The sequence below is a fragment of the Cornus florida genome, unplaced genomic scaffold (genome assembly GCF_030987335.1).
Source record: "Cornus florida cultivar Cherokee Brave unplaced genomic scaffold, ASM3098733v1 CherokeeBrave_3.0.0_Hap2_Chr10, whole genome shotgun sequence".
Lineage (NCBI taxonomy): Eukaryota > Viridiplantae > Streptophyta > Magnoliopsida > Cornales > Cornaceae > Cornus > Cornus florida.
In genome coordinates this window covers 81,074,823-81,087,959 of record NW_026775580.1, presented here as the reverse complement: position 1 = coordinate 81,087,959, position 13,137 = coordinate 81,074,823, and the positions used below count along the sequence as shown (strand labels likewise).

Here is a 13,137-nt window from a genome sequence, read left to right as displayed (position 1 = left end):
CAACCATTCAATTTTTTAGTATGCGATTTAAAGTGGAAATGATCATTCTTGTGAATGAAAATCCATTCCACAACTAAATCTATGGAATGACCATTCCGTTAATTTTTTTTGAAAAAATCAACTTTCCAAAAAATTCTAATATTCCAAATCCAAAAACAACCATTGCCTTCCACCACAACCACCTCCGCCTTTCATTACCACCGCCAATACCATCGCCTTCCACCACCACTACCGCCACCGACTTTCACCATTGCTCACCGCTTTTCACCACCGTCACCGCCTTTCACCACCACCACCTCCATTGCCTTTCACCACTGCTACTGCCTTCTACCGCCATCGCCACCGCTTTCCACCACCACCACCGCCATTGCCTTCCATCACCACTACCGCCTTTCATCACCACTACCACCTTCCACCATCGCTTTTCACCATCGCCACCGCCTTTCATCACCACTGACTTCCACCGCAACTACCACCGCCTTACATTACTGCCTTCCACCGCCACCGCCATCACCTTCCACAACCACCTTCCCCCACCACCATTACCACTGCCTTCGACCACCATTACCACCACCACCGTCACCGCCCTCTACCACCGCAATCGCCTTCCACCACCATCATAGTCACCTCCATTGACTTTCACCACCACCACCTTCACCACTATCTCCTTCCACCACCACTGCCACACTACTACCACCACCTTCCACCAACACCACTACCGCTTTCCACCATCGCAGCCGCCGTCTTCCACCATTGCCACCACCACCGCCATTGTCACCATTTATTTTTAATTTTTTTAGAGAATATTATTTTGTTAATTTAATTTATTTGCTAGTAAGAGGGATATTTTGGAGAATTCAATTTAAAATTTATTCCATTCACCACCTTCCACCACCACCACCACGACCTCAATTGCCTTCCACCACCACCACAGTCACCTCCATTGGCTTCCACCACCGCCACCTACACCACTATCTCTTTCCACCACCACCACCACCACCACACTACTGCCACCTCCTTCCACCAACACCACTCCCGCCTTCCACCATTGCCACCATCGCCGCTTTCCAACACCACCACCTATATTACTACCGTTTTCCACCTCCACCACCATCATCACTACACCTGCCGCTGCCACCATTTATTTTTCAATTTTTTTTAGAGAATGTTATTTTATTAATTTAGTTTATTTGTTACTAATAGAGATATTTTGAATAATTCAATTTGAAATTGATTCCATTCCAAATTTTAAATTGGTCCAACTAAATACTAGAATGATTATTATCATTCTATTCATACACATTTCATATTTACAACCAAATAATAGAATGAAAATGGTCATTTCATATCATTCCTGCACATCAAACACACGAATAAAAAGACAAATTACACTGTAAATGAAAAGACAAATTAAAGAATGAAAAATGATTCTTGCACTAAATATTAAAGAATTGATACAATTTAATAAGCTTCCATTAAAGACGATACTCTATAATTTAAGTATATAATAATTTTTCGAGGACCCTCCAAAGAATTTTCAAAAACTCTATTTATGGTACTTATTTATGTTGTTAATGATGTTTAAATTAAAGTTGGTCCTCCAAATTTTTTTATTTTGTTGGGCAAGCAAATTTTTTTAATAAAGCTGGCCTTCTCAAAAAAATAAAAATAAAAAAATATTATGATTACATATCTATGATTATTAACGGTGGTTTGCAAAGAAAATTATTTGTGGCCCTATTAGTTTTTAAAATTCAAATTAAGTAAAAAACTATAGTTACAATATATTAAGGGAAGCTATATTCGCACTCCACTTTTTAACATTTTCACTATAATCTTAAATGAAATGGTAATTTTAACCCTAACTTTACAAGTAAATAATTATTACTTTTTAAACCTCTTATCTCTAATATTTAATATTTTAGCTCTCTCTTGACAAAGGAATAAAATGAGACCAAAAAAAATTATTATGTTGAATAAATTGTCTCTTTTGATTGGACCAAAAAAATAAAAAAAATAATCATTAAAAATTATCTCTTTTGACATGAAACTCACTTCCCCCAAAATATATCTATTGAAGAAATTATTTCTTTTGTCAAGATCCCAAAAAAAAGGGTATGAAAAGAAGAGAATTAAAAAAATAATATCTAATAAATTATCTTTTTTGATAAGACTCAAATATATATATATATATATATATATATATATATATATATATTGAATAAATTATTTATTTTGACACGACCCATAAAAAATTACAAAAAAATAAAGTTACCTTTTTTGACATGATTGAAAAAAAATAACTTTGTTGAATATCTCTTTTGATTGTACCAAAAAAGTCACTATGGAATAAATTATTTCTTTTAACGGTCAAAAATAAAATTATTTGTATGGAATAAATTATTTTCTTTGAGAGAATTTCTGGAAAAAACAAAAAGAAAGGAAAAATAATAATAAAGAAAGTAAATAAGGTACAAAAAAGTTAAAAGTTGAATAATGGGTAGTTATGATATTGGAATTAAAGAATGGTGCATTAATGAATTCAAGGACCTTCTTGTCATTTTCTTTAAAAGAAAGAGGCAAATAGAGTGCAATTGGAAAAAAGTGGAGTGCGTCTCCCATTAATATTAATACTCTATTTATATATATGTATATATAATATATATACACACACACATATATATATATATATATATAATATTATTTGCTATGAATAAAAGAGAGAATAAAAAAAAAAAAATGCTTGAGGCTTAATTAATAGGGAAAATTACATATAAATGGAGTCAAAGTTTCATATTTACTTAGAGACTGAGTCAAAGTTCCATATTTCTCTAAAATGGATTGCTGATGTGGCACATGGTTTTTTACTGTTTAGAAAATTGTGGTGCCTAAAATGCCCTTTCTTAATAAAAAAGTAGTACATTCAGTTCAAAAAAGTAGTACCTTCAGTTCAAAAAAGAAATACCTTCGGAGAAAAAGTAGTACCTTCGCGGGTGTTTAAAAAACATGGTACCTGGACGCCAAAAAGTAGTACCGTCAGTTCAAAAAAGTAGTACCTTCGAAGAAAAAGTAGTACCTTCGCGGAAGGGTATTTTAGGCACCACAATTTCTAAACAGTAAAAAACCATGTGCCACCTCAGCAATCCATTTTAGAGAAATATGGAATTTTGACTCAGCCTCTAAGTAAATATGGAACTTTGACTCCATTTATATGTAATTTTCCCTAATTAATAACCTTATTTTTCACAATCTCATTTATTAGCTGTAAGAAAGTCAATTATTCTTATATCTATTTTTTCTTTTCATGTCATTTATAGAGATACTCTTAAGAATATGCATTAAAAATGCATTGAAAAAACTCATTACAAATTACAATTATTCTATTTTAACTCTAAAACTTAATTTTATATTCCTAATTTGGCCATTCTAAATGAATATTTCTGAATCCCCAAGGATCCAGGACCCTGATTTGGAATAAGGTCTATGGTATCCCAAGTTTCTTGTATAAATAGACATCGACTGTTAGATGCATTAGCACATCATTGTAGTGTTTGGAAGTAGCAAGTGGTCTAGGGTTTCTTTTCTATTTGTACAAAACAAACAAGAGAGATGGCCATGAATATATATGCTCTCATTATCATTGGCATTGTAGCAAGCGTAATCTCTTTTACTTCTGCCACACCAGGAACAGCCACTTTCTATACATCATATACACGTGAGTCTCTAATTGTCTCTCCCCATGTAATTATGTACATATGTGTTTATGTGATGTAAATATGCACATATGTGTTTACGTGATGTAATTATGTACATATGTGTTTATGTGATGTAAATATGTACATATGTGTTTACGTGATGTATGTGAATATCTGTGAGTTATGATATAGCGTCCGAAAGTCCGGCGTTCAACAACATGCCATATAGTGTAATAAATAAATAAATATATATATATATATCAACTTGGATGTGAATCTGAAAAAATAAAAATAAAAACGACTCTAGCTTCAACTTTAAATATATACATTATCAAGCTATTGTAATAATGTCAAAAGCATTCATGCCAAGCTTATGATATGCTTTAAATAATTTTGTTCTACAGCATCGGCATGTTATGGAAACAAGAACAATGGTGTAATGATAGCTGCAGCAAGTGATCCTCTGTGGAAAAATGGAGCCATTTGCGGCAAAAAGTTCAGAGTGACATGCACAGGGCCTACAAATCCCGTGCCGCACCCTTGCACTGGCAAAACTGTGGTGGTGAGGATTGTCGATCACTGTCCGGGGTGTGGAGGAACCCTAGATCTCTCAAGAGAAGCCTTTGCCACCATTGCCAACCCGGTGGCCGGAATAATCAAAATTAATTACCAACGGTACGTACTAATTAGGCCATATAATTAATTCTTTTATTTTTTGTACTTTATATAACAAGTATATTATAAGTTCTTTAATTAAGTTGGCTTTGTCCTGACTCATGACATGATCGGTTTTCTTGTGATTTTTGCAGGGTTTGAAGCTCTCTAGCGCTGTAGAGATGATTCTGAAGCATATTTTGTTAGATAAATGATTCTAGTAGAAAGACTGAAACAAGAGGGGTCTTTTCTTAGTATAATCTAAGTTACAACGGTTATATGTAAGCAATTCAATATATAATTGATATCTTAATGATATAACCTCTTCACTTTTCTAAAAGGTTTAGAGTTCAAGCTCCATCAGGGACATATTGTGAGTAATAGGTGTGTGTTTGATTTAACTTTCCGACGTCCCGGAAACTCTCCTCTCCGGACAATCCACAAGAAACATGCATAGTCTCTATACATAAAATTATATCCACGTCTATACATAAACGAGGTTTATTGCTACAGCCTATATTTTTGTTGCATCCAGACAATCAGCTAACATCGATCACCTCATTGATTTGCCAGTGACTCAAAAATAGCTGAACTTTTTTTCTATTAAAATTCTCTGTTTATTTAAGGGTCAATTGCATGCATCACGAAGGAAAAAACAGAAAAATAAAAATAATGAAAAAGAAAAACAAGAAAAAGCTCATCTCTTCTAATTTTGGATGTGGAAGCTGAGCAAATGTTTATCAGTTTGAGCTTTATGTAACTCTTATCTTGAATTTCTTCAAGATCCCAAGGAGAATTGAACTAGGTTATAAAAGGAACAACATTGTATTTACATGGTCACTATTATTGTTTGATGAGATGACTTGTATATGACCCTTTATATCTATTTAATTTAACCATAAAAAAATGTTAATAGATATTTTGTAATAAAAAATTAAAGGGAGGGAATATTCTCACTCCACTTTTTTCTAATTGCACTCCATTTACATTTTTTTAAAAAGAAAATGACAATAAAGCCTTTGAATTCATTAATACAACATCTTTTAATTTATAATATCATAACTACCTTTTATACAACTTTTCCATACTTTCTTTAATATTTGTTTTTCCTTTCTATTTGTTTTTTTCTGAAGGTCCTCTCAAAAGAAAATAATTTATTCCATAGTAATAATTTTATTTTTGGCAGTCAAAAGAGATATTTTATTTTATAATGACTTTTTTTTTAGTACAATCGAAAGGAATATTTATTGAACAAAGATGACCTTTTTTTTTTTTTTTGATGGGTGATGTCAAAAGACTTAATTTATTCAATAAAAATAATGTGGGGGGACTTATCAAAATAATATATATATTTTTTAGTCCTCTTGGTTTCATATATACATATATATATATTTTTTAGGATCTTGACAAAAGAGATAATTTCTTCAATAAATATATGTATTTTTAATAATTACTTTTTTATTTTTTTCGGTCCGGTTAAAAGAGGCAATTTATTCAACATAATTTATTTTATTTTATTTTTTTTATTTTTTTTTTTGGGGGTCCTGTAAAACCAAAAAAAAAAAAAAAATTATTGAGTTTTTTTTTTTGTCTTTTGTCTTTGTCAAAAAAAATCTAAAATAAGGATATGAAATCTAAAAAGGCACTTGTGTCATTTAAGGAGTAATAATTATTTATTTATAAAGTTAGGGTTAGAATTGCTATTTTATTTAAAATTGTAATGCAAATATTGAAAAGTAGAATGCGACTTCCAAAATTAACCTGTATCTTATATAATTAATTTGCGCAAAAAAATGGTATAATCAGAGCAGACCTCTGTTTCAAAAAGTCAAATTAAGCAATTCCTCTAGACCCTCCATTGAATCAATTTGGAGAATGATGGGCTTTTTAGGTCACATTAGAAGCCACCCGCAACTTGTGCACGTTAACGTTGAAAGCTAGATGAAAAACTCTGTTCTTTCTTTTTACCAATCTCCAAACTTTGACAAAAGTTTGAAAGTTCAAATCCAAAGACCGATTAATAGCTTATTTTGAATTTTCCATCTGTAGACAAATGCGCCATGATTACTGGTGGTCCACATACTTCGAAGGGTGTCAATCACAGTGGATAACTTGTGTGTGGTTAGTAGATCGAATTTATCCGTGTGCCTCTCGTGACATACGATCGTCCCTCTCTGTTTTTTTGTTTCTCCTTATTTTCTGGCTGATCTGGTGGCTCATACCGTGACTTTGGGATAAGGGTTATCTGCCATAAATGCCCATCAGCTGTTCTACACAAATTATTCCTTGCATTTGCAATATTTTTTTTTATTTTTTTTTTTTTGTTTTCAATGGCGAGAAATATTACACACCATTTGTTCTTTTAGAGAACTGAACCCTCCCTCACTTTCTACTTTGAAAAGTAAGAAAACATCATTAGACTATAACGTCTATAATCATTGTATTGCAACTTTGTTCGCTAAACTATTGAAAATGTTTATATTTTGTTAAAATTGATGGAGTGAGTGTAACGCAGGATCAAGTTGTAAAACTTGTATAGTATAATGGTTTTTATTGAGAGTGGTCATGGATTGAATTAGGCATCAATTCTAATTCGCTCTGTTCTCAATGAATTAGACAAATTTTAATCCGTCACCAATCCGTGTAATAAATGATCGGATCGGATTAAATATATGGATTGAGGTTTATCTAAATTATTGATTATTATTTTTAACAGCCCAATCTATAATTCGATTAGTAAGTTACAGATTTAATTTTTTTGAATTTGCCACCAATCTGTAGGTGTAATAATCCAATCCGATCCGCACGAATCAAATCGAATTTGCGAATACATGGATTATTTGCCCGCCCCAAGTTTTTATGCAATTAACCACCCAATTAGAAATTATCCACTAAAATTGAGCCTTTTTCTTACTTAATTTGCACTTTGCAATTCAATACCTCCAGCCCAAGGACAGGAAATAAGCGCAACTGTTGTCAATGTTCTATTTTGAACGACTATGAACTGTTATATATAGTATACAACTTGGAAAATGCTATAGACCATGCCGAGGAAGACTTCCAACGACCCTAAAAAAATCCGATACATGCATCCATCTAGCATGGACCAAATTACCTCCAACATCACAAAGTCTGTGTGTTCAATTAATTATGCAATGAGCAAGTCTACTATGAGGGCATTCTCACTGAACTTGATCGCTCTCTCTTTTGAGAGATTATGACGTCAGCATCTTCATGGCATAGTTTGGTTTTTCCTTGAATGGTTTATATATTCAGTTGTCATCTGTCTTGGGTTGGCCAGCTTGTTCAGCTTTGATGTTGAGCTTTTTTTTCTTTCTGTTTGTTTTCATGCTGCTTTGAGAGTTGAATTTGATTGTATTTTGTTGAGTCTTGTTTGGCTTTGAGAGTTGTATTTGATTGTATTTTGTTGAGTCTTGTTTGGCTTCCACCTTAATTTTTTTTTTTATATCTGATATAGCATCAGCATCCACAAGTTCCAAATTTCCTCTCTCGTTTTTTCGGTTAAATTTTGGTGCACATGCAATGGTCTTAATGTAAAAATTTGGCATACCTGACTCATCCGATATTCCAAATCAAAATTTAGGCAAAATATATATAATCGAACAACAACAATCAAGTCTTCGTTCAATTACTTGGACAGGCTAGATTCCTATTTTTATTCTACTTTATTTAAAGTCATAACTTTGGTCAATACACGTCATCAGCTTGCACTTTGGTCATCACAACCTCCAGCCCCGCCACAGTAAATAAATGCAATGATGTGTTCAATATTTTCAACAAGAATAAAATTTTGTACTCCCATAATTTACGGTAGAATGTGTATGCATAGAAGATGCTATAGTAGATTCTGAAGAACACTTGCGACCAGGGGCGGCTCCGCTTTAGGGGCAAAATAAAAAAAGGGCTTTTCATATCATAATATGTAATATATTAATTATTATATAATAATTAATTAAAAATCATCTTTCTTGTTTCTTGAGATATAAAATTACTAATTAAATTCTTATATTAAAATATTTTTTTTCAATAAACAATAGTCAATCCATTTAATCCTTCTTATGTTTAGTTGATCATAAATATAATTTTATTAACTTTTTGTTAGGTTTTGATTATTAGTTGTAACAAATTTATCAATAGCTCCCTTTTGAGATTGAATTAGTTTATCCTTTTTCTTTTTCTATTCGGTTTTTTTTTTTTTTTTTAAGTTTTTCAAATTTGGATTCATAATTTCTAGCAAAAATATTCAACCTTACAATATGGATAAAAATAGTCACAACTCACAAACAAATATACAAATATATAAAAAAAATATAGATATATACAATTTATAATAACAAAAGTTAGTTAAACTAAAAAATAATTAAATAAAAATAACAATATAACCTGATTTAGAAAGCCCCGATTCAATGCTACTACAAATTTTTCAATACAAGAAAATTGATTTGAACTAATGAATATTTAGTTGAGAAGAAATAAATTTGTAAAGTTGTAATAAGAGAGAATTAAGAAGAGAGATGACTTGTAACTTTTGAATTTGGAGAGAATGAACGTGATGAATAAGAAATAAATAAATAAATAAAATAAAAACTAGAAAAAGAGAATATGAAAAGTTTCATCACTTTCCCATACAACGGCTAATCTTTAATACTTATTGCGGTTCAACTTACTGAATATATATATATATATATAGTGCTGGTGTAAAAAAAGTGTGTAAAGAAAAGTGTACGAAATAGAGAAAGTAAAAAAATATATTATTTAAGAATATAAATATTTAGGCTCATATTAAGTATGTGTATTGATTATGGTTTAATAAACAACCGTGAATGAGGAGGAGAGAGAGGAAAAATGAATTATTTTAGAAAATAAACCTGGTTAGAGTTTAATTAAAAAGCATGAGAAATTATTTTAGGAAATAAAACTTGGTCAAAATTTAATAAAAAAGCATGAATGATGATGAACAAAGATAAAAAATATATTTATTTTTTAAGAGATAAATTCTATAAAATTAGTGTGAGCCACCCCGTGCTTGGGACGACCCTAAATTTCTTATGCCTGCACGTGGTAGGGACCTAGGGGGCAGACTCGAGCCTCCCCGTCCTTGGGACGACCCTAAACTTCTTATCCCTGAATGTGGTAGCTAGGGACCAAACCAGAGACAAAAGTTCCTGTCTCACTCGTCAGTGTGATGTTTATTTATCGAATGAACAAGTCTACTATAAGGCCTTCTCATTGAGCTCGCTCACTTACAGCCATCGGATTGAGAGACTTATGACGTCAGCCTCTTCGATCATTTGGTGGGAGTGTCTGCATAATAGATTTTTTTCTTATGCAATATGTGGTTTATGATTTGATGGCTTGCTGATTTTTCCTCTATAAAAGGATAGGCCTTCAGCTGATTTTCCACATAAACAGATCTTTAATTTCTTTGAGGTGTTTACAAGGGAAAGAGAGAAAAAAAAAATGGGAGTGTTTGTGCAAGTTGTGATGGTGGTGGGCATGCTTACATGCCTTGCTACAGTTGCATATGCAGCTTCGGGGACGGCCACTTACTATACTCCCCCTTATGTTCGTGAGTGTATATATATATATATATATATAGAAGTATTTCTTGGTGAAATTGAAAATCTGAATCACCTTTCAATTTTATTTACTTTATATTTGATACAGAGCACCAGCATGCACAAAAAGCTTGTGGGCGCAGATGCTGTTTTATATGTTTTAGCACCTATTCTTCATTCTTTTGTGTTAGCATGTAATCTCACACACACACACACACAAATTAGGAAACGCTCTTTTTTCTTCTCGTTTTTTTCATTTTTTTACCTAAAGCAAACACATATCTTTTTCCTCACGCCCTGCTCAAACCTGAATCTTCTTCTCTCTTTTTTTCATTTTTTTAGTTAAAGTAAACACATATCTTTTTGCTCACGTCCTGCTCAAACCCGAATCTTCTTCTCTCTTTTTTTCATTTTTTTAGCTAAAGTAAACACATATCTTTTTGCTCACGCCTTGCTCAAACTCGAATCTCACATTTGAGGATGGGGATTGAGGTTATATCATTGGGGCCAAAGGCCATTGGTGGAAGCTCTCTCTTCTGTCTTACATGACAAATCGTGGAAATTTGAGTGCAAAATGTCTCCATCACTTTTTTGCTTTGTGGTTAGTTGTAACCAGAAATTTGTGATCATTTAACATATATAACAGCCCAAAGCCATGGCTTGCCTATAAGCTTATCATATGCAGCTTAATTCTTTTACTCGTTGAAAGAAAAAAAATTGCTTATGTAACAGGAGAAACATATGCTCACGTGCATAAATTATTGAGTAAATTATACTGACCTGACCTCTCATGAGATTTGAGCAAATACATAGGGATAAAGTATTTGGCCCCTATTACTTTGATCTCCTCTAAAAATGTAAAATGTCTTTTATAACTTTATCTAATTTAATAATAGTTTAATGAAAAATCTATCAAACTAACGGACTCTATTACCCTTTTATTTATTTATTTTTTCATCTTGTAAACACCATATTACCTTACCTTTTTTATTTTATTTTTTGAAAAAAAAAAAATCTAATTAAACCCTAAAAAGAAACATAATCAATTATCATTAACCAAAACAAAAAAAAAAAAAAAAAAAAAAAAATGTTTTTATGAAATTTAATAATATAAAATTGGAAAGAAAGTTGATACTATCTATTTTAATTGCATTTCATGATATTTTTGTCATTTCATTTCAATATAATGTTACTATGTTTTTTAACACAAGTAAAGGGCAACTTTATTATTTTTTTAATTTTTATTAATTGTAGGAGTGTTGTTGAGCACAAGTGCCAAATCTAAATAAAGATCAAGCATTCTATTAATATATAATTTGCTCAAACCTAAAGAGAGATCAAGGCCAGTGGTGAGCTCTATGCCCCCCACTTACATCACACCATTTGAAATGTTAACTTTCAAACGATAAATAATTTTTCTAAATTATTTCATGAGCCATGCTAGAAAGTATAAACACCTCAACAAACTAGGCATTGTGTAATAGGGATGGTGTTAGCTATTCATCTTTTTTTTTTTTCATTTGCTTTTTTACTCTGGGCTGGGAATCCACACACCCACATGAAAGGGTAGAGTGAGAGGTGGGCGAAGGTGGGCTTTAGCCCAACCCCAAAAAAAAATTACTATTCTACTTTTAGCCCAGCCCATAAAAAATAAAAAAAATAGTAATATTAGCACACCACAAAATTAGCCCACCCCATTCAGAAATCCTGAATCAGCCCTTGCCCACATGTCCCGATATCTATGGAGACTTGAATTTCGACCTTCTTTTTTAAAAGCGAGAAAGTAACATTGAAACTGATACACTTAAGTTGGCTTTAAATGTTGGTTCTCAAATTAATTTGTTTTTCTCAGCCTCTTCATGCTATGGCTACCAAAACAACGGCGTGATGATCGCGGCGGCAAGTGATGTGATATGGGGCAATAGGGCTGCATGTGGAAGAAATTACAGAGTTAGATGCACAGGGCCTACAAACCAAGGTGTGCCACAACCATGTAGGGGTCAGAGCATCGTTGTTAAAATTGTCGACTACTGTCCTGCAGGATGCCAAGGCACCATCGATCTTTCTCAAGAAGCTTTTTCCCAGATTGCAGATCCTAATGCTGGCAAAATCAAAATTGAATATAACCAGTAAGCTAACCACATTAATTAATTAATTAATTAATCATTGCCCTTTTTTTCCTTTTTTTAATTTTTTTTTCTTCTGCAACACAAATATATACATGCATATATACTTGCAATATATGTGGCTTAATTTTTACTTTTCATCATTTTTTTTCATGTTGTGACTTGCAGGGTTTGAAGTTCTAGTAAGCTTATATATGGAAGGTTTGTGAGGGCAAATTACTGATGATAATAATAATATATAAAAAAACAGCATCCATGGTGTGGAAATTTGTATGTTTTCATGAGTGAATGTGAGCTAAAAATGTAGCTTTATAAGCAACCAAAATATTAATAAAAAATAAAATTAAAATAAAATATTTTAGCTTTATCTAATGCATGATGTATTGCATCCCATCTCTACCTATTATATATATAGTGTGGTATCTTACTTTGCTTTCATGAGTGATGTGGTGTATGATGTATTCCCTCTCTGCATTCTCAAAACTAGTTCTAAATTATATCAGACCTAATAGAAGGAAACCGCACCAGTGTTAAAAAAAACTAGCACAAGTGTGTAATATTGTCTGCCTATTCATTACGAATGGGCATTTTAAGGAATGTTGAACTATTCAATTTGTTGAACTATTCAATTGGCATTCCACTTACACAGGTTGATATTTAAAAGTCATAACGTTTTTCTATAACCAATTTATCACTCCCAACAATGGTATGAGATCATCAAAATTAAAAATATATATATTTATAGAACATGCATAACATAATGAAGATCAATATAAATTTTTTGCCCATTAAGTAAGCATTTTGCTTGAGTGGAATTATGTCAACAACATTAGCTATGAGTATGAGCAAACTGGTATGCTCGTAATAAAGTCAGATATTTACTCACTCACTTGGTATCATGCTTCTCCAAACACTTACAGCCAAACCCCCCAGTGGGTTTGAGTCATCATGTTGACTCTCAAGCGTGCAGAATTAATGAAGAAAAATAGGACGGAACTAAAAACTGTCATATTTACTCATGTCTGATTCCAGCAAATCTTCAAAGTGTGCTCGAATGTCTAAATTCAGCAAATCTTCAAGGAC

The 13,137-nt window shown here is 32.2% G+C and overlaps 2 protein-coding genes across 2 annotated transcripts; both read left to right on the top strand.

Moving 5' to 3' along the window:
- The first annotated feature begins 3,609 nt into the window (after window positions 1-3,609).
- Window positions 3,610-4,511, top strand: LOC132277961 (putative EG45-like domain containing protein 1). The gene is made up of 3 exons (XM_059779798.1): window positions 3,610-3,715; window positions 4,100-4,370; window positions 4,505-4,511. The coding sequence occupies exons 1-3, from the start codon at window positions 3,610-3,612 to the stop codon at window positions 4,509-4,511; spliced, it is 384 nt and encodes a 127-aa protein (XP_059635781.1).
- A 5,251-nt stretch (window positions 4,512-9,762) lies between these two features.
- Window positions 9,763-12,492, top strand: LOC132279166 (EG45-like domain containing protein). The gene is made up of 3 exons (XM_059781099.1): window positions 9,763-9,939; window positions 11,781-12,057; window positions 12,223-12,492. The coding sequence occupies exons 1-3, from the start codon at window positions 9,831-9,833 to the stop codon at window positions 12,227-12,229; spliced, it is 393 nt and encodes a 130-aa protein (XP_059637082.1). The 5' UTR covers window positions 9,763-9,830; the 3' UTR covers window positions 12,230-12,492.
- Window positions 12,493-13,137: the final 645 nt, after the last annotated feature.

Excerpts from the sequence above, each read along its gene's own strand:
- LOC132277961 (XM_059779798.1), top strand. The coding sequence starts at position 3,610 with ATGGCCATGAATATATATGCTCTCATTATCATTGGCATTGTAGCAAGC. Across the intron at positions 3,716-4,099 it reads TTTCTATACATCATATACAC|CATCGGCATGTTATGGAAAC; the intron begins GTGAGTCTCTAA and ends TTTGTTCTACAG.
- LOC132279166 (XM_059781099.1), top strand. The coding sequence starts at position 9,831 with ATGGGAGTGTTTGTGCAAGTTGTGATGGTGGTGGGCATGCTTACATGC. Across the intron at positions 9,940-11,780 it reads CTATACTCCCCCTTATGTTC|CCTCTTCATGCTATGGCTAC; the intron begins GTGAGTGTATAT and ends TGTTTTTCTCAG.